A 26,622-nucleotide genomic window follows, 5' to 3' on the forward strand; every position below is an offset into this window, starting at 1 on the left:
CGCGGCCTCCTCCTCCGGTCCCCATTTGAACTTCACTCCCTTCGCCGTTAGAGCGTGCAAGGGTTTTGCAATAGTGGCGAAGTGCTCAACGAACCGCCGATAATAAGAAGCAAACCCGATGAAACTACGCACGTCGGAAACGGACGTAGGTGTCGGCCACGAACCGACACAATCCGTCTTCGCGGGATCGGTGGAGATCCCCGAAGAATCGACAATGTGACCCAAGTATCTAACGGACCTACGAAGGAGGTGACATTTGGCCGGTTTAAATTTCAACTTAGCCGATCGCATTCGCAAGAACACCCCTCTCAATCGCCGGAGGTGTTCCTCAAACGTTTTACTGAAAACAATGACATCGTCCATATAAATCAAGCATGTATCCCACTGCAAGCCCGACAAAACCAGCTCCATAAGTCGCTGAAACGTCGCTGGAGAGGAGTGAAGCCCCATGGGTAACCGGTTAAACTGGAACAGCCCCCCTGGAGTCCGAAATGCTGTCTTAGGTTTCGACTCTTCGTCGAGCGGCAACTGCCAAAACCCCGATAACAAATCAAGAGTCGAAAAATATCGCGCACCAGACAATGCATCGAGGGACTCATCCATCCTGGGGAGCGGATACGCGTCAGCCACAGAGATCTTATTCAGGCGACGGAAATCAACGCAGAATCGCAGGGACCCGTCCTGCTTCTTAACCAGCACAATAGGCGCTCCCCACGGGCTAGAGGAGGGCGAAATAATATCGGCTTCTAGCATATCGTTAACAGCCGACTGAACATGTTCCTTCTCCACGGGACTCAGTCGGAAGGGATTTAGCCTGACCGGCGCCGCATCGCCCGTTTCAATGTGATGGTGCAACAAATCCGTGCACCCAATGTCATACTTATGTTTACTGAATACATCAGAGAATTCAATGAGCAACTCGCGCAGCGCACCCAACTGCGCCGCCGACAAATCGTCCGAGGCGGCACATAACGAATGGACCCACTCAAGGTCTTCCCTTGGCTCAACGTTCCGCGCGGGGCTCGAGCCCACCTGCGCAACCAACCCATCATCCCCAGGGACCTGCGCCGCGTGAGCCAGCACGGTGCCCTGCGGAATGACAGCTGGTCGCGACCCCGCGTTCAAAACCATCACAAACGGATCCCTGTCAGCCCGCACCAAAGTGTGAGCCACCGATAAATCAAGACCCCCGACAGCCTTGTTAGAAGGACCCAAAAGCATACTCTGTCCCGAAGCCTCCCTCACCCATGGTTTCCGCAACCGGAGGGGAATCAACATCTGTGAACCCGGGGGCACTTGCACTGTCTGCGTCGCCACCGCTTGTATCGTAGCGCACGCCGTCCGAATGTCAGTAGGGCCCGTCAAAAATGAAATCCGGCGACCCGATGGCAGTTCAATGCATCGTTGATCGATAAGAATTTTAATGGGCATTTTAGCCAAAAAGTCAGTGCCCAAAAGACACGGAACTGCCAAAGAAGACGAAACGAAAACGGGTCCCGACAATTTGATATCTCCAATGCAAATGGACGCCCTAACCTGACCGATAATGCCCAACGATCCCCCATTAGCGGCGTAAAATGGCACATCCACTGGAAGCAGCGGACGACATTGGACCGGAAAAATATTATAAATGAGGTCCGATATAATAGTTGCCGATGCCCCCGTGTCCACTAACACCCTAATCTCAACCCCATCAATAGATCCCGTAACAACGGACGAACCCGCCGAAGCAGCCACAATTCTATGCCCCAATTCCGCCCATTCAATGTCTCCCTGGTCCCGGCCGAACCCCCCTCGCCGAACCGAATCCCCGAACCTTAACCGGCCCTCCTCCGCCGCAACGCGGCGTCCCATGTGTGCCGAATAAACAGGCCGAGCGTGTGAGGTGCCGCGACTTGCCGGGGATTGTAGAGATGACTTGGGCTCTCGGTCGTCGTCCAGCCGAGCTCCCATGGCGCGCTGCCGCGGAGCGCGGCACCCGGACGCCACGTGGCCCCGGAGGCCGCAGTTATAGCACGTGACGAGGGTCGGAGTAGATCTTGGTTGCTCCGACTTTCGGCCCGATCGCAGAGGCGACCGGGCCCCCGGCCTCCGGTCCCCTGGTCGTCCCGTGGCGAACGCCTCCTCTCGTGGGCTGACGACTTGGGGTTCGGCGACCACCAAACCCGGGGCTGCGACGACAGCAGCGTTGCAACCAACGCCTTGCTTCCGTTGTAGGGCCTCGTGCGCTTGAATACTCGTGGCGACTCTCAAAGAAGAAATATCAATCTCGTCAGCTGTGTTGATAGGGACCCCCAGGTCCTGCGCCAACTTGAGCAGCTGCTCCAAAACCATCGCGTCTTGGCCCTCCTCGTCCATCCGAGGGAACGCAGCATCAGCAAGAGCCAGCAACGCCGTGCGATAGGCCAGCGCGGTCTCCGTGGCCGCTTTCCGTCTTGCGTAGAACTGATGGCGGCACGTAGAGGGAGGCCCGTAGACCCTGGCCAACAACCCCAGCGCATCCTTCAGCGTGGAGCGGTCCGACTTCCGTGCAGCCCTGAAGGCCGCGAGCGCATCGTCGTCCAGCATGGCGGGCAATGCCCGCAGCGCCGTAGCATCGGACCACGCTGACATCTCTTGATGGGCCAAAAACCTTCGCTGAAATTGGCCCCAGTCTCCGCCTTCCGCCTTGAAGGCTGACAACGTGGGCAGGCGCTGCTGAAAAATGAAGTCATCCGCCTCGTGGTTCCTCTCCGCCTGTCCGTCGGTGTCTAAGATGGCGGCTCCAGCAGCAGACGTAAGATGGCGGACCCCCTCGCGCGCTGATGACGTCGATGCGCGCGCTTGGGAACCCACCACCACGTGGCGCTCGCCGTTCCCGCCAAAAGTAGGCCCAGGCGCAATGGCGGGAATCCCCCATTCGTTTTGGCGGGAATCTGCGGGGCGACCTTGTAAAATGTCCCCCACCGTCCCCGCTCCTCCCGACGAGCTGATCTCCGCCAAGATGGACGCGGCGGCGAGCAGCAGCTCCGCCAGTCGGGAGTGCGCCTCACGAAGCCCGGCGTCTGTCCCCGGTCGCTCGGCCGGCGCCGTCGACGGACCCTGCAGCGTGGGCAAGTCCTCTTCCTCACCCCCCGCCACCAGCGGCCCCGAGTCGTCCAGGTCTTCCTCGCGGTCAATCCCGTGGGTCCTACGGGTCTTCCTCGTCTCCATACTTGGAAGCCCGTTTCACTTCTGACGCCAGATGAAGTATTGGAAAATGACGGCAGGAAACTCCTTGACGGGAACACACTTCTTTTATTAAATCTTGACTCGTAACAATACAACGCGTGGCCTCTCTTCTTCACAATGCGCTTCTCTTGACTCTGGATTCTGTGCTGCCGGCTCTCTGTGCCTCGTGTAGACTCCGCGCCTCGGCTACACTCCTCTCTCGCCTCGTGTAGACTCTGCGCCTCTGCTACACTCTCCACTCGCCTCGTGTAGACTTTGCATCTCTCTCTCTGGCTACACCATATGCATACTCGGCTCGTGTAGACCTTCCTCTCTCGCTGGCTACACCGTATGCATACTCGGCTCGTGTAGACCGTTCTCTCTCGCTGGCTACACACTATACATTACTCAGCTCGTGTAGACCGTTCTCTCTCGCTGGCTACACACTATACATTACTCAGCTCGTGTAGACCGTTCTCTCTCGCTGGCTACACACTATACATTACTCCGCTCGTGTAGACCGTTCTCTCTCGCTGGCTACACACTTATACCTTACTCTCCTCTACTCTCCATTACTCTCCTCTCCGGGCTCTATCTCTGCACCTTCGTCTTCATTCTTAGATGGTTCCACTTCCGCCCCTGCTCCTCTGTGCATCACCTTATATACCCCTTCTTCCCGGGAGACGGAGCGGATGCGGACCTCAACGTCGGCACCGCTCCTCAGTTACCCAATCCCCACGCGCTATCCCTACGATCCGGTTCCGCTCAGCGCGTGTTTCCACTCCCCGACCAATCACACCGCGCTGCTACCCGATCACTCCCTCTGGGCGCGTCACCGGCACACAGCCAATCAGCAGCACTACCCCCACCCGCGCACTGACGCCTGCTCCTCCCCGTCAGCGCGCGTCACCACACACACACCCGTACATACGCGCCGGCACACGACATATACACCCAGCGCGTATCACCACTACATCACCCCCTCCCACATAGCTCGCAGCCGGCCCGGCTGCTAACAACAACCAACCGCGACGATAAAACGACAACCAACATAAAAAAAAAAAACCCCGAAACCCCCCGAGTGTGCCCCGTAACATAACACAACACCAACAACAACAAGAATAACTATGTACAAATTGACAATGAACCCGAAAAGTCAACAATAACACGATACGAGCAAATTCGAAACGAACGCGCCCCACGTCCCTGCGACTACACGCAGTGACGAGGCGCTCCAACTGCCCCGACTCCTCACGAGGCAGGTCATGCAAAGTAGCACGACCTGGCGCGAGTCCGTCTGGCTGGTCCATCGTATGGGGCGGGACACTGACGACCGTCCGGCGGTTCCGGCTGCTCCAGACGGCGCGGAACGGGCCTGAAAGGGCCGGCCCCGCCGCGGAGATCCGGCCGCCGGTGATCGGCAGCTGTCAGTTCCGAGACACCTGGGAGCAGATCAGGCGAAAATACGTGTGGATCAGGCAGAGACATTTCCCCCTCTGGGTCGCCGGTCACGTCACACGCCCGGCCATCACGACACAAGGGGAGGCCATATGGAGGCGAGAACGGTTTCAGTCGGGAGGGGTGAACGTACCACCGGCGCTTTCCCCACTTTATCTGAACGCACTGGGGCCGTGCAACGCGCACGACCTCCACGGGTCCCCTCCACGGTCTCAACAATTTAGGCGACGTAGCCAAGGGTGCCTGAGGGCAATGCAGCCAGGCCCTGTCACCTGGTTTCCATTCGTGCATGGACACCTTCCGTGCCCGCAACCGTTCATTAGCAATTTGGCGAGCCCGCGAATTAAGCCGCGCGGCCTCCCTCGCCTCTGTCAGCTTGTGAATATTAAACTTAATATGTTCTGCCAAATTAGAATTAGTTCGTGGAGCGGACAGGCCAAGTTGCGTTTCTATTGGCGGGTCAGCTTCCCGACCGTACATCAAATAGAATGGGGAAAACCCCGTAGCTGCATGGGGGGCCATTCTATACGCGGCAAGGACTCCCGGGACCTGCAGGTCCCAATCTACATGTGCCTCGCACACCTGCTGGCACAGCATGGAAGTCAAGGTTTTGTGGAGTCTCTCCACCATCCCGTCAGTCTGCGGGTGGTACGGGGAGGTACGCACCTTCTTGGTACCCAACAGATCGCACACCTCTTGCAACAATTTACTCGAAAAATGTTTACCTTGGTCGGTCAGCAGGCGTTCGGGAGCCCCCTTGTCCAGGACATAGCCCTGGACGAAGGCATCCGTCACAGCCGCTGCCGACTGGTTAGCGAGAGGCCACGCCATAGGCCATCGGGTAAAGTATTCGACCCCCACTAACAAATATTTATTCCCTCTCGGCGTGACTGGGAAGGGCCCCAAAATATCGAGTGCAACGAGCTCGTTGGTACGCGAGACCTGAATAGATTGCAGCGGTGGATTAGCTGCCACGGCCGGTGGTTTACGCCTGGCGCACTCAACGCACCCCTTCAGAATATGCACCACATCACTTCCCATTCCCGGCCAGTAATAGTCACGCTGAAGCAGGGCAAGCGTCTTGTTAACTCCCAAGTGCAAGAGGCGTTCGTGTGCCGCCAAGACAACCCTCCCCCTCACAGCGGAAGGCACCACGAGTGCGTTCCGCCGGGACAAACTGTCCCATTTCAATAACACGCCCCGCTCAAGTACATAGGAGCCGGTACGCTCCTGGTCCCCCTCGGGACCCCCAACCTTGCGGCGCAATGCTAGCAGCGAGCTGTCCGCCATCTGGAGGCGGCCCCATTCGCTGAGCGACAGCGAGAGCAGCGAGTCCCGACCCTGAGAGGCAGTGGAATCATCCCCGATCGGTGCGCCCGCTGTCGCAGCCAGTGCCCCCATCTCCCCCGCAAGCGTCGGTTTACAGCGCGCCGATCCCGACAAACACGCGCATTCATCACAAGGCAACAACCGCGACAAGCAATCGGCATTCGTGTGTCGCAACCCCTTACGGTACGTAGTCGTAAACTGATAGTCCTGGAGGACTTCCAACCAACGCGACAACTGGCCCGAGGGCTGGGCGACCCTCAATGAATACTGTAGCGCCGCGTGGTCCGTTCGGACTGTAAAGTGACGACCATAAAGATATGGCCTAAACTGCTGCACAAAAAAAACAATGGCAAGCAGCTCGCGACGGGTGACACAGTAGCGCTGCTCCGCCGGAGACAACACCCTACTACCGTAGGCGACAACTCTTTCGACACCCCCAACGACTTGGGATAGCACCCCCCCAATGCCCGTGTTGCTAGCATCCGTGTCCAGCAAAAAGGGACTGGCAAAATCGGGATAACACAAGGGTGGGGCACCCACCAAGGCGTCCCGGAGGGAGCGAAACGCGGCCTCCTCCTCCGGTCCCCATTTGAACTTCACTCCCTTCGCCGTTAGAGCGTGCAAGGGTTTTGCAATAGTGGCGAAGTGCTCAACGAACCGCCGATAATAAGAAGCAAACCCGATGAAACTACGCACGTCGGAAACGGACGTAGGTGTCGGCCACGAACCGACACAATCCGTCTTCGCGGGATCGGTGGAGATCCCCGAAGAATCGACAATGTGACCCAAGTATCTAACGGACCTACGAAGGAGGTGACATTTGGCCGGTTTAAATTTCAACTTAGCCGATCGCATTCGCAAGAACACCCCTCTCAATCGCCGGAGGTGTTCCTCAAACGTTTTACTGAAAACAATGACATCGTCCATATAAATCAAGCATGTATCCCACTGCAAGCCCGACAAAACCAGCTCCATAAGTCGCTGAAACGTCGCTGGAGAGGAGTGAAGCCCCATGGGTAACCGGTTAAACTGGAACAGCCCCCCTGGAGTCCGAAATGCTGTCTTAGGTTTCGACTCTTCGTCGAGCGGCAACTGCCAAAACCCCGATAACAAATCAAGAGTCGAAAAATATCGCGCACCAGACAATGCATCGAGGGACTCATCCATCCTGGGGAGCGGATACGCGTCAGCCACAGAGATCTTATTCAGGCGACGGAAATCAACGCAGAATCGCAGGGACCCGTCCTGCTTCTTAACCAGCACAATAGGCGCTCCCCACGGGCTAGAGGAGGGCGAAATAATATCGGCTTCTAGCATATCGTTAACAGCCGACTGAACATGTTCCTTCTCCACGGGACTCAGTCGGAAGGGATTTAGCCTGACCGGCGCCGCATCGCCCGTTTCAATGTGATGGTGCAACAAATCCGTGCACCCAATGTCATACTTATGTTTACTGAATACATCAGAGAATTCAATGAGCAACTCGCGCAGCGCACCCAACTGCGCCGCCGACAAATCGTCCGAGGCGGCACATAACGAATGGACCCACTCAAGGTCTTCCCTTGGCTCAACGTTCCGCGCGGGGCTCGAGCCCACCTGCGCAACCAACCCATCATCCCCAGGGACCTGCGCCGCGTGAGCCAGCACGGTGCCCTGCGGAATGACAGCTGGTCGCGACCCCGCGTTCAAAACCATCACAAACGGATCCCTGTCAGCCCGCACCAAAGTGTGAGCCACCGATAAATCAAGACCCCCGACAGCCTTGTTAGAAGGACCCAAAAGCATACTCTGTCCCGAAGCCTCCCTCACCCATGGTTTCCGCAACCGGAGGGGAATCAACATCTGTGAACCCGGGGGCACTTGCACTGTCTGCGTCGCCACCGCTTGTATCGTAGCGCACGCCGTCCGAATGTCAGTAGGGCCCGTCAAAAATGAAATCCGGCGACCCGATGGCAGTTCAATGCATCGTTGATCGATAAGAATTTTAATGGGCATTTTAGCCAAAAAGTCAGTGCCCAAAAGACACGGAACTGCCAAAGAAGACGAAACGAAAACGGGTCCCGACAATTTGATATCTCCAATGCAAATGGACGCCCTAACCTGACCGATAATGCCCAACGATCCCCCATTAGCGGCGTAAAATGGCACATCCACTGGAAGCAGCGGACGACATTGGACCGGAAGAATATTATAAATGAGGTCCGATATAATAGTTGCCGATGCCCCCGTGTCCACTAACACCCTAATCTCAACCCCATCAATAGATCCCGTAACAACGGACGAACCCGCCGAAGCAGCCACAATTCTATGCCCCAATTCCGCCCATTCAATGTCTCCCTGGTCCCGGCCGAACCCCCCTCGCCGAACCGAATCCCCGAACCTTAACCGGCCCTCCTCCGCCGCAACGCGGCGTCCCATGTGTGCCGAATAAACAGGCCGAGCGTGTGAGGTGCCGCGACTTGCCGGGGATTGTAGAGATGACTTGGGCTCTCGGTCGTCGTCCAGCCGAGCTCCCATGGCGCGCTGCCGCGGAGCGCGGCACCCGGACGCCACGTGGCCCCGGAGGCCGCAGTTATAGCACGTGACGAGGGTCGGAGTAGATCTTGGTTGCTCCGACTTTCGGCCCGATCGCAGAGGCGACCGGGCCCCCGGCCTCCGGTCCCCTGGTCGTCCCGTGGCGAACGCCTCCTCTCGTGGGCTGACGACTTGGGGTTCGGCGACCACCAAACCCGGGGCTGCGACGACAGCAGCGTTGCAACCAACGCCTTGCTTCCGTTGTAGGGCCTCGTGCGCTTGAATACTCGTGGCGACTCTCAAAGAAGAAATATCAATCTCGTCAGCTGTGTTGATAGGGACCCCCAGGTCCTGCGCCAACTTGAGCAGCTGCTCCAAAACCATCGCGTCTTGGCCCTCCTCGTCCATCCGAGGGAACGCAGCATCAGCAAGAGCCAGCAACGCCGTGCGATAGGCCAGCGCGGTCTCCGTGGCCGCTTTCCGTCTTGCGTAGAACTGATGGCGGCACGTAGAGGGAGGCCCGTAGACCCTGGCCAACAACCCCAGCGCATCCTTCAGCGTGGAGCGGTCCGACTTCCGTGCAGCCCTGAAGGCCGCGAGCGCATCGTCGTCCAGCATGGCGGGCAATGCCCGCAGCGCCGTAGCATCGGACCACGCTGACATCTCTTGATGGGCCAAAAACCTTCGCTGAAATTGGCCCCAGTCTCCGCCTTCCGCCTTGAAGGCTGACAACGTGGGCAGGCGCTGCTGAAAAATGAAGTCATCCGCCTCGTGGTTCCTCTCCGCCTGTCCGTCGGTGTCTAAGATGGCGGCTCCAGCAGCAGACGTAAGATGGCGGACCCCCTCGCGCGCTGATGACGTCGATGCGCGCGCTTGGGAACCCACCACCACGTGGCGCTCGCCGTTCCCGCCAAAAGTAGGCCCAGGCGCAATGGCGGGAATCCCCCATTCGTTTTGGCGGGAATCTGCGGGGCGACCTTGTAAAATGTCCCCCACCGTCCCCGCTCCTCCCGACGAGCTGATCTCCGCCAAGATGGACGCGGCGGCGAGCAGCAGCTCCGCCAGTCGGGAGTGCGCCTCACGAAGCCCGGCGTCTGTCCCCGGTCGCTCGGCCGGCGCCGTCGACGGACCCTGCAGCGTGGGCAAGTCCTCTTCCTCACCCCCCGCCACCAGCGGCCCCGAGTCGTCCAGGTCTTCCTCGCGGTCAATCCCGTGGGTCCTACGGGTCTTCCTCGTCTCCATACTTGGAAGCCCGTTTCACTTCTGACGCCAGATGAAGTATTGGAAAATGACGGCAGGAAACTCCTTGACGGGAACACACTTCTTTTATTAAATCTTGACTCGTAACAATACAACGCGTGGCCTCTCTTCTTCACAATGCGCTTCTCTTGACTCTGGATTCTGTGCTGCCGGCTCTCTGTGCCTCGTGTAGACTCCGCGCCTCGGCTACACTCCTCTCTCGCCTCGTGTAGACTCTGCGCCTCTGCTACACTCTCCACTCGCCTCGTGTAGACTTTGCATCTCTCTCTCTGGCTACACCATATGCATACTCGGCTCGTGTAGACCTTCCTCTCTCGCTGGCTACACCGTATGCATACTCGGCTCGTGTAGACCGTTCTCTCTCGCTGGCTACACACTATACATTACTCAGCTCGTGTAGACCGTTCTCTCTCGCTGGCTACACACTATACATTACTCAGCTCGTGTAGACCGTTCTCTCTCGCTGGCTACACACTATACATTACTCCGCTCGTGTAGACCGTTCTCTCTCGCTGGCTACACACTTATACCTTACTCTCCTCTACTCTCCATTACTCTCCTCTCCGGGCTCTATCTCTGCACCTTCGTCTTCATTCTTAGATGGTTCCACTTCCGCCCCTGCTCCTCTGTGCATCACCTTATATACCCCTTCTTCCCGGGAGACGGAGCGGATGCGGACCTCAACGTCGGCACCGCTCCTCAGTTACCCAATCCCCACGCGCTATCCCTACGATCCGGTTCCGCTCAGCGCGTGTTTCCACTCCCCGACCAATCACACCGCGCTGCTACCCGATCACTCCCTCTGGGCGCGTCACCGGCACACAGCCAATCAGCAGCACTACCCCCACCCGCGCACTGACGCCTGCTCCTCCCCGTCAGCGCGCGTCACCACACACACACCCGTACATACGCGCCGGCACACGACATATACACCCAGCGCGTATCACCACTACACAAACATGACTCCTCGTAAAAAAGGTGTCAGTTTTGTTGCCAGATAAAAGGATAAAAACCCAATTATCAAAATAAAAATGGTTTAGTTTTAGAGTTTGGAATTCCTTTGTAATGCCGCCCTAAACCATGTTGCGCTGCAGATAATTATGCAGCACATTTGCAGGGTGGCTCCTAAAGAGACACCAGTGACATCCGTACCTGCCAACACGCCCAGAGGGTCCGTTTCAACTGGTCTGGCTCCCATGGCTTTCCCACCCTTGAGATCTGTGCGTTTTCCACTTCGTACAGGGCCAGCAGCTCCGCAGACGACACTTTCCCTGCAGTCAATGCAAAAATTTGTGTCAATACAGCCAGGGCATCCATCAGCAGGTTCATGAAACATCCTAAACCCTCTTGAAAACTAGACGGTTTAAAAAATTACACTCAAGTATCGATGGAATCTAAAGTAACTTCATATTACAGCGCAGAGGAGAGGCCCTGTATAACGTCTTTGAGGCTCATTTCGTCACTCGTAAGACCAGGTTAACCCATTATCCAACATTAACATATATATAGCGCCACATAAGATAACTGCAATCCCAATCTCAATTAAGCTTATTAAACAAGAAATAAACAACCTGCACTGACCAGCGTGGTAAAATTATGGTTGAACAACCCCCACATGACATGGAGCAGTAACTACTCAGGGTGGGGGAGGTTTTCAACCATGCCGACACTGAGATGACTCGTGGTCGGAACACCCATTGGTTACAAATGCATGAGCGCCGGTCAATTAGGTGCGACTGAGCTCTGATAGGCTTAACTTGCAAATGTGGGGAAGTGGACTATCACTCGCAGAGCGGCATTACCAACTTGCTCACGATTGCTGGTGTGAGTTCGTGGAGTGCAATGTATTGTACAACAATGGGTGTTGTTGCACTGCCCTAAGGCTGAGTAGGTAGCCCTTGACAGCACAGGTCATAGGAATACAGCTGAACACATGTAGCACTATGTAATCTCCTAGATGGCAAAGGGCATCGTGATAGCGAGATGTTAACTAGCTCGCCTGGTATACAGGAGGTCGTGGGTTCGATCCCGACCCTGACGCCTGTATATTCACATTTTGCATGTCTCTCACTGGGTCCTCTGGTTTTTCCCTCTAAATTTAGAATCAACATGCCTTCAAAGTATTTGGCTGCTATAAATGTCCACATGGTAAGCCACTTCGTTGGGCAACCATTTGTGGCCAGGTCGCTTCTGAAAAAGAGCTAAATAGCTCAGTGGTCCTTACTTGATAAAATAAAAAAATATATATACGTATAAATATCGTAAAAAATTCAATGTTTAAACATGACGTAAACCCATCTAACCCACGAAAATTCCAAAAAACTATGGGTGACCGCAGGACAGTCGTCCCACCCCGGCGCGTATGCCCCAGACCGTGTGAGGTGAGCGGCAGCGTGGAGATGAGCATCACGGAGTCGGGTCGTGCGTGGGAGGGGAGCAGCGAGGCAAGCTCCCGCATGATGCCCCCTCTCAGCGCATCCTCCAACTCCCACTCGCCGAACTGCGGTTCACCCAGCCGCTCACTCCGACGGTCGCCTGCAAACGCGTGCACAGTTGCGGCAGGGAGGTGGTGATAGAGGTCAGCACATCACCACAAAATCACATCGAGATTGCATTTATCTTCAGCGTCAAGGCTGCTCTTGTTTCTCAGGCAAATATATTCCGCAGTAGTTTCACATTACGAGTCGAAGTTGCTCTTTGGTTTTACCCAATTCGGGGTTTTTGTTATGTTTTTTATCTGTCATCACCATAAGCCCCACTTGCGATTAGCATGGTTGGCTATGTACCGTGCGAAAGAAGTTAATCAACATATATGTATACATATGTATGTTGTTCAACTATGTATACATATGCATGTTGAACTTCTTTTTCGCACCGTATGAAACCAACCATGCTAATCAAAGGTGCAGGGGAAGGATAACAAACTAAACACAAAAAGTAGATCTAAATAAATACGTTTTCATACAAGACATTCTCTCTCAACTGCCGGAGAAACGTTTCAGCTTGCTGCTATCATTGGCCGTGGCTCTGCACAGTCGCAATCTACATCACTATTATATCAGGACACTATTGTGGCAATGGATTCTCACTTGGTTGCAATGAGGTCCACATACTTGGGATGTGTTCCGGAGTTTGGATTAATCAAAAGCTAGATATGCATTTTTTATGATCCAAAAAAATGTTGGGTTGATAAGACGATGCAGTCTCACAAGAAGTGACATCACTGCTATTGTAACACAAGTGCCATCATGTTGCCTCATTGTTATAAAAATACTTTATATTACATAGCAATTATTCTTTTAATTATGGAACCTTGCGTAAAAACAGCAATGATTCATATGTAAAGTTATTAAAATGTAAGGTTTCAAATCTGTCAATATAAACTAAAATTGGGCCTAAAATAAAAAAAATCTGATATCTGAAAATGTTTTATCTGAATGGCATCCCTGCAACCATCCTATGTTAGATCATGGCTCTTGTCTTCACTGCCTTACCATCAGCAGATTTATCTACGCTATGGGTATTCTGTTTTCAAATCCACTTTTTTATACTTTTGTCCGTTGAGGGTTTTTTATCAACGTTATCAATCTGGGCTTCTTTGTGGATTTTGCATTGACCACAGCAATGATTTATCAATGCTGCAATTGTTCCTTCTTTATGAAATATCTGTGCTTGTTCACCACATTACTCAGAAGCCATTAATGTTTCCTAAAAGCATTCCACCCACCCTGGTTTACTTCCTTCATCAGCACCATTGCTCTTTTCACCGCAACCAATGATAGTTCCCATTCTGCAAAAGCGTGACGTTATAAATTTATATTTGTTGTTAGAGGGATTAATATTTGTTGTTAGAGGGTTTAAAGTACATTCGTATGACCTGAACATAATAAGTTATGAATGTAATCAATAAGCCATTTCATATCCAAAAGTCAAATGGAAGTGGTTTGTGTAAGGTTGAAAAACAAGCATTCGTCTAGAGAAGGGGTGGGGAATCTTTTTTCTGCCAAGGGCCATTTGGATATGTATAACATCATTCGCGGGTCATACAAAATTATCAACTTAAAAATTAGTCTGTTATATTTGGTCAAACATTTAATTAACTCACCCCTAATGTGATGGCTGGAACTGCTTCTCTTTGGTGAGGCGTGTGATGTTAGCTGGTATTGATGATGTTGCTACTCGCAACTGCTTTTCCAGGTTTGCTCCTAGATTTATTGAATTTCGAGTCCCGCCTACGGTTGCCTTGGCAGGGCCAGACTAAATTATTTTGCGGGCCTTATACGGCCCACGGGCCGGACGTTCCCCACCCTTGGTCTAGAGTGTATGTAGCAGTGTGATTTATGGCAATGGATGAATAGTGTAATCTTCAATTCGTAGAATTTGAAATCAAATAAATTTTCATTCTGTAGAACCAAAAACAAGTATAATAATTGCAACGTGTCTAGTCACATCTAAAATATATGAAAAACAATAGAATGCATACTTGCCATATTTATATTATTTTTATTATGAAAACCAAATTGTATTATAATGGAGCCATTAGACTAAGAGGCAATGAGTTGGCAATTAGAAGCACATTGGGTGCAGTAGTTAAAACAGATTTAAATGATTTCACTGTGGCTTCAACCATCTCTGTATCTCGCACAGCTGCAATCATCCAACCAGACTGCCCATCTCGCACTCAGTCCCCAATGATTGGTCTTGAAACAAAGTCATCATGCTTAATGCAAGGCCAAAACTGCCTCGGGTGGTTCCTTTCAATAAAGCTGTTGACCTTTTGCAATCTGTTCTGCAACACGAGCGGGACATTACAAACACGCAGCGCTCACTCCCCGCGCGCGTCCCCCGATGGCTCGACTGCTAGATGGTCCCCAAACGGTGGCGGGTTTTCGTGATTGCGGCTGTGCTCCCCTGCCTGCAAATGCACCTGGCTCGCAGGGTGGAGGGGGCGAAGGGGATGGTGGGGGCAGAGTGCCGCGCGTGCAAGAGCCATCCCGCTGTGACCCAGATCGGCTGCCGGGGGACATGGCTGGAACCACGAACAGCAACAGCAGCGTCTGCCCGGGTGTCATGACGGCCGCACATGCCTCCACTGCCGCCAGGCATTCGGCCGTCTGTGCACAAACACCCGCGCACACGCGCACGCATGCACACACATGAGCAGACAAACAAAAACAAATATCCTTCGTCCGCATCTAGAGGCGGCTCGAGAAACTTCCCAAGGCAGCCACGGGGGGAAAGGTCTCTGAAATTTCAAGCTTTTAAAATCAGGCCCAAAATAAATAAAAACATTAAATGTATTTTCTCTGGTATGCAGTAAAAGGGGGAGAATGTGTTTGCCCCACATTACTTACCCCCCCCCCTCTCCTCCCACCCTGCCACCTCCCCAACCTTGGATCTGCCATGCCATTGACTTCGTCTCATATGATCTGGGGGTAAATGCTGTTAGTGAGCACTTATTAAGGGAGTGAAGGGGCCAGCACCATGCCCGGCCACCTTTGTCTCCACGGTACTGATGTTCACCAAACGTACCAAGTACTAATTTGAAGCTGAGTTCAACCAGTGGAGGTCCAGAACAAGTCTAAATGCCACGTGTGTTTATAGTGCAATTCCCAACAGCCATGCCATCACACCCCACATACTGTACGCACAAACACACTGATAAAAAGTCGAAGAGTGGTATGCACAGACCGACACGTGCAATCACCCGTACGCACAAACATAGCACAGCAGTAAATACAGGCTCACACATACTCGTAAATAGAAGCACATACACGGGCACATACAATGCAATTACACACACACACTTGCATGCATGACAGCCCCACGGATGTCTGTGACCATGGCTACTGGACATTATTGCCGTGAGGCCCAGTTATGCATGGGCAGTTAGCAAAATCAAGTTTGAAAAGACAAGGTCAGGTTGAATTACAATTATTTTAGCTTCTGCCCAGGCACTGATATAATAATATTAATAGTGATAAGCCAAAGTTACGGTGACGAATAGGACCAGGGCACGGGGTGCAAGCCAGCTGCAGCTCTTAAAGGTAATGTTAATTTAGACAAATGATACAAGTCCATAAAATGCTGTATGCCCTATACATTTTAATTTGCAGGCAATTTGTGCGGCTAAGGGAAAAATTGCATAGGCATGCGGCTCGTGTTATACAAGCTCACAAAATATAAAATGTGTGTGCAATATATATAATAATATATATCATTTTAGAATCAATGTCATTTTATACGATTAGGTCTGTAGTGAATGTTGTTGTACTTCAGTTATCTACCATGCTAATGTTGGTGTCTGCAATGGTTCTATAACCTGTGAAGCCAAAGCAATGGAAATAAATAATTCTCCTTGGCAAGTTTTCTACGTAAAAATTAAGATAGTTATTAATACATTCATTATCTTTACAAATCCTTCACATTTGTGTTGATGGAATAATGAAGGCAAGAGGACTAGGAGGAAAATAGTCTCAACACACGGACCAGTGTGAGAATTACCCTCGTATGTCTAAGTCACGATTCACCCCAACCTCGTCTACAGCGATTCAGGGTCATGATTCAAAGATTATAATTTTTATTGTATTGTGGTATATTGTGAATGTAATGGCTTCTCGCAGCTGCAGATGTCACATACAAATCCAAACACATCGACTCTTACGCATGCAAATATAAAGCGGCGGATCGTCGATGTGTCGTTACACCCTATTGGATGGCGACAGCAGAATAAACATTGCCGCCAGGGTCTCGCATCAGGGAAGGGTCCCTATTGGATATTAGCTATTGACCCGGGCCAACGTGGCCCATACCTGCTGCAAGAGCAATGGGTCCAGCTTCTGGCCGTGCCTCTTGACGAGTCCGTCCGACCGCCCCACGTAGTACACCAGGCGGCCGGCCACCCTGCCCACGTCTCCGGTGGCACGCATGGTGCCAGGCACCAGCTCCGCCTCTCCGTCCAGCAGGCACGTCCGCTGCTCTCCACCTGGTCCCCATCATACATTTAGTAATTTATCAAAAAAATGTTTATTGGTCATGGGGCACAAAATGATGGCCTTCTCGCGGTCTTCCCAGTTGCTTATAAAACGCAGCGAATGTCATAATAACAGGTGACTGAGCAATGCTAATTGGTTAGAAAAAGCAACGGTCCCCAATGAGGGCCAAGATAGCGTGAAGATCGATCGCATCATCCAGCGAAATGTGGAAGGGAATCTTGTGCATAATGCGACGACCTCGCCAAGGTGCCGAACACCACAATATGAATGCGAGTCGTAGTCTGTCTAGTTGAGGATAATTTGTAAAAAGTCTTAGCCTGTGGATTTCAAGTAGTAACGATCATCATCTCAACTGAAGTACAGAAAATGTCCATTCTTATAAGACCAAAATTGACCATTATAAATAAATATTCAGATTATTGTTGGTATGAAGGGCGTACAATCTCTCCCCCCTCCTGCCCACAATTTTATCAGCTCAGTCAATCAGTTAACTTGGTAACCTTTTTATCAGCATAAAGCCACGAAGGGGATTGACTCGTAGGAAATAAACTGATAATGAATCCAATCAGGCTGGGGGATGATTACATCTTAACAATGCTCACCTGATTGGGAGGAAAGGGCATTCGGTACCCTGGGTGTGCCTGGGGTAATTGGCTCAGCTGCTGCTCTATAAGAGGGTCTATAGAAGCAAGAGAGATGATGGGAGGAAGATAAGGCTGTGGATTGCATAAGCTGATTGATTATGATTTTGCTAATGTTCGCTGATAGTGCTAGAAACATATTTTTTCAGTGATTAATCATCAGCCATGATCTATCTCCTGCTGAATGATGGCCTCCCCAAGCTTTTGCCAACACGCACCGTCCTTGAAGCTGCGTCTCCTCCTTTGGCTACAACTCTGAAGATAAGTCTCCACTCCCGGCTATCGTTGATGCTCGCAATGTGTTCTGACCAAGCCCACTTGGTTTTCTTAACAAATTATGTCTAAAACCTCTAGAATCTACGTGCTCCTCTTTCTGTCGGAAGTAATCCAAGCACGCACCTCCCCATGCATCTTTAAGAATTTTTCAGTGGTCACACGTAATTTACACTGATTAAAATCGTTATTCTTTAGACGTAAAGGTGTAGTTTTTCAATAGAAAATTCTGGTTTACAAAAACACTCTAAATCTACTCTCACCGGTGTCGATTTTATACCCTCACTTTGAGCTGCTTTCAGTAAACTGTCGCAGGTATAAATACTCTGTTTTCCAACTGTGTCCCTCTAATTTGCTGATCCCGTGCACCTACTGGACATCTGTGAAAATCGAGCTTCATTGCTCATCAGATTCCTCCTCCTGCAGTCTAAATAGATATTCTAATTCTGAAAATGACTTATTTAAATTGTGACGTATGAAACCTCATGCTCTTCATCTGAAAAAGTGTTTTATTCCTAGAATATCATTGTTTTTGTCACCGACACCTGCATATTATTGGTTCATATATCTCTTTAAGGGTTACTACCATTTGTGAATGGCAAATCATCCATCTCCTTTGTGGTGCGCGTTTGTGCTCCCATTGCTTGCTCGGTCTTCAATCATCGCGCGATGTGTTCAGGTTGATTCTCCCCCCTAATAATAATCAGGTTTCTGTAGAGTAACATTTTTTCAGCATTTTCACCTCATTTCATATATCCCCTCTTCCTAGATATGTGTTCAATGGTTTCAGGCATTTTCTTCTCTGCTTTTTAAACCTTAGCTCCTCATCACCACTTTCTAAACACGATCCATTACTATGCTCGTCACTGCATCATAAAAGATGACAAGATCCGTGTCATCATTTTGCTCCTCGGTGCATTTCAATATATTGCTTTAGTATAAAATTGGCTACCTCCTAATTTAAATGTTCATGTTAACTATCTTGGTTTTGCCTGCAGTAAGTTTTTGCCTCACTTTGGTGATGGTGAAGTGCAACCTGCATCACGCCAGCCTGTGATTACTTCCTGTTGGGTTTTTTTTTACTGAAACGCCTGGCAAACTTGGGTTTGGCTATGAAACTCAAGTCACATCTCGTGTATAACTCCACCTCCTAGAGTCCTTGTTTGCAGGTGTCCGTGATTTGCACGTTCTCTGCTGGTTGTGAACTCTAGCTCGCCTCTTACCATCACTCGCCAGTCATCCTCTTGTCTCTGCAACATTAAACTATTTTTGCGAGGAAATAAAAGTATTTCATGATGATGTTGGGATGCCTTTTACCATTATTTAGACGTTTGTGAATTAAATTATATATCTTCAAGGCTTGCTGTTTGAGCATATTACATTATTTTAATTGGCAAAGCCTTTATGTATGTAAACTCTATGACTATGTAACACGATGAAAGAACAAAAATAAGTGTTAAGACATTGTCACGTTAAAGTGGATTTTAATATAGCATGTAAAAAAAAATACAAGAATAGCTCCCTGTCCAAATGTCCCCATTGTGAATATAAAACCAAATTGGCTATTCAGAATGTGCTCTCAAAACTACCAAGGAGTGACTTTACAAGGTTAAACGAGAGCTTGTATGCTCTTTTACCAACGAGGAAGCCCTAAAAGTGTCAATCAAATCAATAAAATAACTCTATTGTACTGCATATGGTCAATAAAAAAATGAAATGTCTTCTGTATGACCATGATGACTCAAGCGACAGCAGTAAATGTTACAGACAAGTTGAAAAATCTGTTTGAAGGTCATTCACAGCATAAATCAAAGATAATTATAATTTATAATAGAGTACATTGGTATTTGTGTCATTCATGACGGGGGCAAGGTAATAACTAAGCGCTACGTTCCGTATTGTCTGCAGTAGTTTCACAGTAAGGGGTAAAGTTGCGATGTTGATGTGTGTAATTCATCTTTAGTAATTTGGGGGTAAGTTTTCAAATTTGGCAATTTTTTAAAATGTACTCTGAAAATTATTTCATGGGCATTACACACAGTAGCAGCAATCATCAGCCCTCACTGGCAGACGAATGCCTTGCTCACAGGCCAGGTGCTGAGTCACCTTGTGCTGCACAGGGACAGCTGCCACTGCTCTTCGAATTGTTCCAGATAAGGCACTTTGACTTGCAGATGCATTTAAGCGACACTATATAAATACAATGCTTAGTGTTAATTAAATAATGAATTGACGATTGTACAAAAAGTGTTTCGGTCAGGTTATTCCTGTAACTAAAACCAAGTGTGCTTACCTTAAAAATAGCCAGAAGAAGTAATGTAACATCTGTCTTGCAAACGCACTGCTGATTCCTTTAACTCACCTCAAGAGCTTACATTGTAAAGTGTGCTTTTTTTCTTCATGCAATTCTATTTTGGAACGGATGGTAACAAAGGTGGGTAATTTAATATGCATTAGGCTTTGTGGCCGGGGGAATATTATGGTTATGAATGAGCAGATAAAGACATGCCAGATGGGCTGAAGGACCCTCTTGACTTCAGTGAACGAACCAAAAGTAAGACTGGAATATTAATGTGTAAATGCAAGTTCTCATCCATTTGTCGCGAGTACCTCCGCATATACAAGTATTTAATAATGGCATAACGTATTCTCCCAATTATAAAACGCATTATTTTCAGCAATATTTTAGCATCAAGTGTTGAGGATGCATCTCATAATGCGGAGAGTAGATTGTCTTTTCAAAGATGTGTTTTAATTGAATTGTTCAAAATCGCCATCCAGCAGCGAATTAATAATCATATTCCAGAAGACCTCTCTCGTCATTTCAAAGCAGATAATTCATCGTGATCTTTCGGAAGACTGCTCTCCATCGTACTGTATTCTCCCAATTATAATCTACACTTTTTTTTTCAGAATGACCCCAAAGTTTGGGATACGTCGGAGTCTCTAGTGCATCATTATCCGGAGAATATAATAGTACATCTCTGTCAGCAGTGTGAACGTACTGCTCAGCTGTCCCGAGTACTCACCAATGTATATCTGCCCTTGCCCATGGTGCAGAACCTGCCCCGCCCCATCCCTCACCTCCACACGGGTGCCCAGCAGGGGTTTGCCAACAGGGACGGCGCACTGCTCACACCTAAAAAATGGAGAGATGGAGATCGCCTCGTCAGCCCGATTGGGCTACTGGGACACGTGCTACTTGGTATGGTCATTATAGGATGCTGACTGGCAAGCAGCCAGCACTATGGCCTGCCACCTATGATTTTCTAAAAGTTATGAACTCCACTTTTACATTTCGAGCATTAACAATCCCCAGGCAACATATTACGACCATTACTCTTGTAAGCAGGAGCTCCTTATATCAAAAGGAAAAGATTGCTGGGTTTAGAGACTTGAGGGCAAGTTCTGCTAATTAGCACATGCTTAGAATAGTCACACAAGGAAGAGGTGGTGTGGCCTGGACCACACCTTCGCCGCCTGTCTTCTCCCCTGTGCCGATGTTCACACTCTACACCAGTTACCCATGTAAGGCTGATAGATAAATTGGATTCTTACGACAAGTTCAGAGCTAGGGCACAATGGACTGCATTTTTTGCTCTCCTGCCAAATGCCAAATTCCTAATGCAGTAGCCTGCTGGATCTGCAATTGAAGCTGAATAATAAAGGCTTAGTGATGTAGTAAAATCAAGAAGCAGAGATTAGTGAGATATGCGATGATGGGAGAGATGCATCGAGACACCGGAATATAAAGTAGATAAATGTATTCATTAGAGATAGGACAATATGTGCATAAGATATGGAAAAGTTATGTATTCAAGAGACAAAAGAAAGTACAGATATATTCATAATACTGTATATAGTATAACGCTTGTAGATGCATTCCGGAGAAGTAGAAGAGAAGGGAGAGATTTGTATTCAGGTAAAAGATCAAGAGGTTAGCAAGGTAGGCAGCGGAGTGGCACCCTGAGGTGCGTTGACCAAGGGAAGACATAACAGCCAGACTGTGGGATACTCCAGGAGATACCTTGGCGGTATCATCTTTGCAAAAACTGTAGGAAATAGAGGAAATTAGGAATCTGGCACATTGTGTTGGCATCAATGGCCTTGCTGCCTCCGTATATACATGTATACGGTGGCTGCTAGCCCCATCAACGAGTATCTCCCGGGACCCCAACACCCGTGGGCGTTCTTACGTATGAAGTCGTGCATACCCCGGAAGAAGGTGCTGTGTCGGGATTTCGTGGCACGTGGCCCAGCATGACACCTCAGTGATGCCGTACAGGTTGAAGAGTCGCGTGCGGTTGCCGATCGACTTCCAGGTGCGCAGCGCGGACAGCGACGGAAACGGCTCCCCGCCCAGCGCCAGCACCCGCAGCGGGGACGCGGACGCCAGCACTACATCACGCAGGACGGCCACCCCAAACCGCCGCAGCAAAGTCGGTGTGGCCTGAAAAACACACCGTCACGCTGTTGCCATGCGACCACACACGGGTGGTGGTGGGAAACATGGAACACTGCACCTGGGTCAGTGTGGTCTGCTCACCCGCATATACTTTGGTGTGGCACATGCGGCTCGTAGCGGTGAGGCACACGGACCACAGCTGTAGGGTCACCGTGACCGCAGCATAAGTAATTGTGGCATTAAGACTGAACAATCATCTGCCTTAACCAATGCGATAATTAACCCTTGGTCCTACTACACTACTGTGGGTGCCATGAGCATTAAAGTAGGTAGGTAACCAGCAGTCGGTGACCAGAGGAACGACATTCAACCACGTTATGGGATAATGCAAAGTCAGACCTCGGAGGTCATGTGTTGACGACGCAATAAGTACAGGATGTAACCGAATGAAGTAGGAGATTACAATATACAATGGTATCAATGGAAATGGTCAGACCTCCTGACTCTGTGTATATATAACGATATTATTGTGTTGCTGTTAGTGAGCACATATTGGCTGGCACTGCATACCGTACTCTGATACCACGAACAAAGTATATATGTATGTTAAACTTATTTGTGAATCGGAGGTGTGGGGGAAGGACGAAACAAACTACACACAACAAGCAGTTATAAAGAAATTAGATTTGAATATAAATTTAAAAGTGCATAGCTCCAGTGGCTTCCTAATATCAGAAGGAAGAGCGTTCCCAAACGGCTACAGAAGCACATCTGCGATGCAGTTACCGACTTTGTATGATGGCCAGCCAAAAGCCGCTGCGAGGATGACCAGAGTTCGCGTGATGGTTTATGCTCCTTGACGTGACCTACAGCCTTTGCTTTCCAATGCTATTGCGTATCACTTAATACCGGGAATTCATTTTAGGCCGAGTTAATCTAGTGGAGGCTCACGCCAAATTTAGATAATAATTGCAACTGGTGCTATACATTTCCAGGATTAAACGTGGGTCACTGAGATCGTACCAGTGTGAAAATCGCCATGCTGACACTCCACGAAAGTAAACAAGCACATACACACATGCGTGCACACACGAGTACACCTGGCATATGGGCACTGCAATATTCCACACCGATGCATCATGCCTTAGCAGGTGTAAATATACCGTATATGGCTTTTTGCACTCGTAATTCAACTTTTCGATTAACATCTCTTTCTCTCCCTTGCCTCCATTCCCCACTCAAGTGCTGGCATTGGCACTTAGCCAGACGCATTACTCATTTGCTGGACTCCTGGGCACTGATGCATGACGGGCAGCTCGTCTGTGAATGTGAAGTGATTCAAAACAAATGCCATTTCACTTAATCTTCATTTTCTACTAGGCCAGAGGGAAAATTGAAATTAAAGCCATTGCGTCCAGAGGAGTTTAAATTCAAAACGCAGAGGCTGTTGCGCCGCCATGTAAACAGGTACCATCAGTAGCATTCGTATTTACAGAAGGGTAATGATGCATCTACAAAATGAATACAACATTTTAAAAAATTAAACACAACGCATGCTACTAGCTTATGACCTGAAACGGTCACATCTTTTAAAATTTGATTACAAATCCACTTTCATTTTTTTACATATTGAAGCTAAATTTGGCTGCTGTGCAGGTGAATGCATCAACATGTTATCCGCATGGTAATGTCTGGTTTTAATGATTACGCGCTACCATTACTTCTCATTTTATGTGGTCATTTGTTTAATGGGTCTTAAAACACAGCAGTACCGCTCACTGCTATGCATTTTTGAATTGTGTACATTGTACGTGGTTTCAAATAAGAATTGTAACGTAAGTTAGCCTAAATGTCATTGATTTTCTATCTCACCATCAGAACATGTATGTTCTTGTGTTCGAGACAAGCGACTGATAGACCAGTGCTAATTTGAAGGTATTATCATGCATTATCCTTTTTCGGCACATTGTAAATCACGGTTACAAAACTTGCAGCATAATTGCATTTGAAGAAATTAAATTAATCATGTAATCTTTAAGAACATCCCACTTCCACTTGGCAAGTGATACAATCCCATAAAGCAGTGTAGCTGATGGGATGTTTTAAAAATATATATTTTATATGGAATTATGGATACATGTGAAAAGCCTACTGTCTACTTGTTTATTTTGTTATAGTCTCCACAAGCAAGGAACATGCCAAACATAAGATAATATATGCGAAATTTGGTAAAATTGCTAAGAAAACAAGAAATCAGAGTACACATCACAAATTATTAAAAATATCATACAAAAACAATGGGCGCAAGTAACGCAAAAAAAGAACGTTGATGATTGGTATCTCACAAATAGGACGTTTAAAGAGAATGATGAAACCAAAACACACGAGTCAGAATCTTATCATTAATGGAGGACATATATGCAGATCTCGACAGCAACAAGAAAAACATCCAAATCCTAGAAATCCAAGATTTTTCAGAAAGGTGACAAACATGGAAGCACCAGAGCAGACTGAGAAGCAGGCCTAGGAAGGGGTAGTTCTGAGTGGTGAACCAGGATGTGAAGAACTATGCAGTGGATGTGGAGATGGTGGTCCAGGACAGGAATGAGTTGAGAAGAGGAGTGGGAAGGCAGCTGACCTCATACATGAGAGGACATTTCTAGGAAGAAGGCAATATTAATGGCAAATCTGGGAAGTCTTTTTTTCGTCTTGTGCCTGCCCACCACTGCCAATGCAATGCCTTAATTTTGTCAAGCTATTCAACGACGTTTTCAGAACAAAGTGTTACAATATTGAAGCAATGACACTCACTTTGTTGCTGTAGCCATATTAAGTGAATGTAGAAAAACAGTAGTCATGTGATATTATCATCAGGTCATGTTTGTATTGCCTCTGTTGGTGACCCTAAAATCCAGGGGTAAAAATGACACATTCCCACAGCAGAGACCAGTCTCTATAGGGTGACCACTGTTACTTCCCAATTTGTGAGATGCCGTAGGGATGATAGGCTGAGCCGTATCCAAATTGGTATTATAACTCACAAGCTTCCAATTGCAATTAAGTCTAAAACAGATTTTGTTCGTGCATTTGGTGAAGGCCAAATTATACCGGTTAGTGACCCTAAACACACTTCTGGCAATTAACATAAACATGGGAATTACGTTTGCAAGTAGCATCCCGCTTGTGCGGAACCATTAACCAATTTTTATATAATGAAGTAAACCTGCTGGCAAGTGGAGCTTGAGGGCAGCGTGCAATAGTATTAAGCAATGGAATGGGGAAGTGTCCAGATGGCCTCATTACACCGTTGACCTTGGTGTGACTGTGCTTGCTTGCGTGCGTGGCGGGCTAGGGGTATGGGGGGGGGGTGCACCTGCAAGACGGTAGCCCGGCTGCGCTGGAACAGCACGCGCTGCAGGTCGCGGGGGCTTCTGCGCACATATGGCGGCACCAGCAGCAGCGTCGCGCCACTTGCCAGCGCCACAAACAACTCCACCACCGAGGGGTCGAAGGTCAGTGCCGACACCAGCACCACCACATCCTCCGGCGACATCGCAAACAGGGACCTTGAAGTGGACACGCGGGCAATTGCCGTGAAATTGCCTAACGCTCAATTGTTACTCATTGTCCAATTTGGTGGCATACGCCGATGCATCAGTGACCCCTTGGCACCGATTCATAGATCCAGCTTCAGAGAGACAAGCCGACATGCTTTAGAAGGTAATCTTATACGCACAGGTCTGAACAGAATTGGACACATTACCGATTCAATAGGTACTGCAAATTTACAAGTGTGCCGCTCAAATATACGTGAAGTGATACACCATCTTTATATCTGTGACCTGGATATCTGAAAAGCAGTTGGCTGATGAATGAATATTCTAATTCAAATACCTCGTGGTTTACTGTGGCCAATTGTTAAAAGATTTGTGCAAGCACATTTGTGTTAATTTGTTATTTTTGGGTGCTTAGGATCAGTGTCTTGTCATGTGGAAAGACTGGCCCCACCATAGGCACATAGAATTTCCACAACAATAATGAGCACTGCCCCAGGCTTATTTGAGCATGCAGATGATTTGACCTTGAAGAACATTTGAATTATAAAAGGGAATGTGGTCTACTGTAAATTTTAAATGAGACCTCCAAGAATCTGTAATGTATTTTTTTTTCCTTTTTGACGCACCATTTTGTCTTATCAATTTTAGAAACCATCACGCAAACGCCGGTCATCCTCACAGCGGCTTTTGGCTAGCCATCGAACAAAGAAATCACTGCATCGCACACTTTCAGATGTGCTTCTGCAGCTGTTTAGAATGCTCTTCCTTCCGATATTAGGAAGCCACTGGAGCAGAGGAATGCACTTTCAAATCGAGATTGAACTCATATATTTAGAACTGATTTTTGTGTTTAGTTTATTGTTCTTCCCCGCACCGCCGATTAGCACGGTTGGCTACATACGTTGCAAAGGAAGGTCAACACTGTACTGTCAATGCCGTGTTGTGAGATGAAGATATATCCATTCGGTATTATGAACGCCCTACTATAAATCACCAAATTA

General features: G+C 49.1%; 1 protein-coding gene across 2 annotated transcripts in view; it reads right to left on the bottom strand.

The window, feature by feature from the left end:
* AASDH (aminoadipate-semialdehyde dehydrogenase) overlaps nucleotides 1-26,622 on the bottom strand; it is a 55,782-nt gene that overhangs the window by 18,068 nt on the left and 11,092 nt on the right. For both annotated transcript variants that reach the window (XM_078864810.1, XM_078864809.1), the window contains exons 5-11: nucleotides 25,438-25,630; nucleotides 21,874-22,109; nucleotides 20,689-20,798; nucleotides 16,563-16,735; nucleotides 14,678-14,864; nucleotides 12,124-12,285; nucleotides 10,903-11,021 (exon numbers count right to left, since the gene is read on the bottom strand). In XM_078864810.1, the coding sequence (XP_078720936.1) occupies nucleotides 10,903-11,021; nucleotides 12,124-12,285; nucleotides 14,678-14,864; nucleotides 16,563-16,735; nucleotides 20,689-20,798; nucleotides 21,874-22,109; nucleotides 25,438-25,630 (1,180 nt within the window). The remainder of the gene's footprint in view (nucleotides 1-10,902; nucleotides 11,022-12,123; nucleotides 12,286-14,677; nucleotides 14,865-16,562; nucleotides 16,736-20,688; nucleotides 20,799-21,873; nucleotides 22,110-25,437; nucleotides 25,631-26,622) is intronic.

This window comes from Lampetra fluviatilis, chromosome 19 (assembly GCF_964198595.1).
Source record: "Lampetra fluviatilis chromosome 19, kcLamFluv1.1, whole genome shotgun sequence".
Lineage (NCBI taxonomy): Eukaryota > Metazoa > Chordata > Hyperoartia > Petromyzontiformes > Petromyzontidae > Lampetra > Lampetra fluviatilis.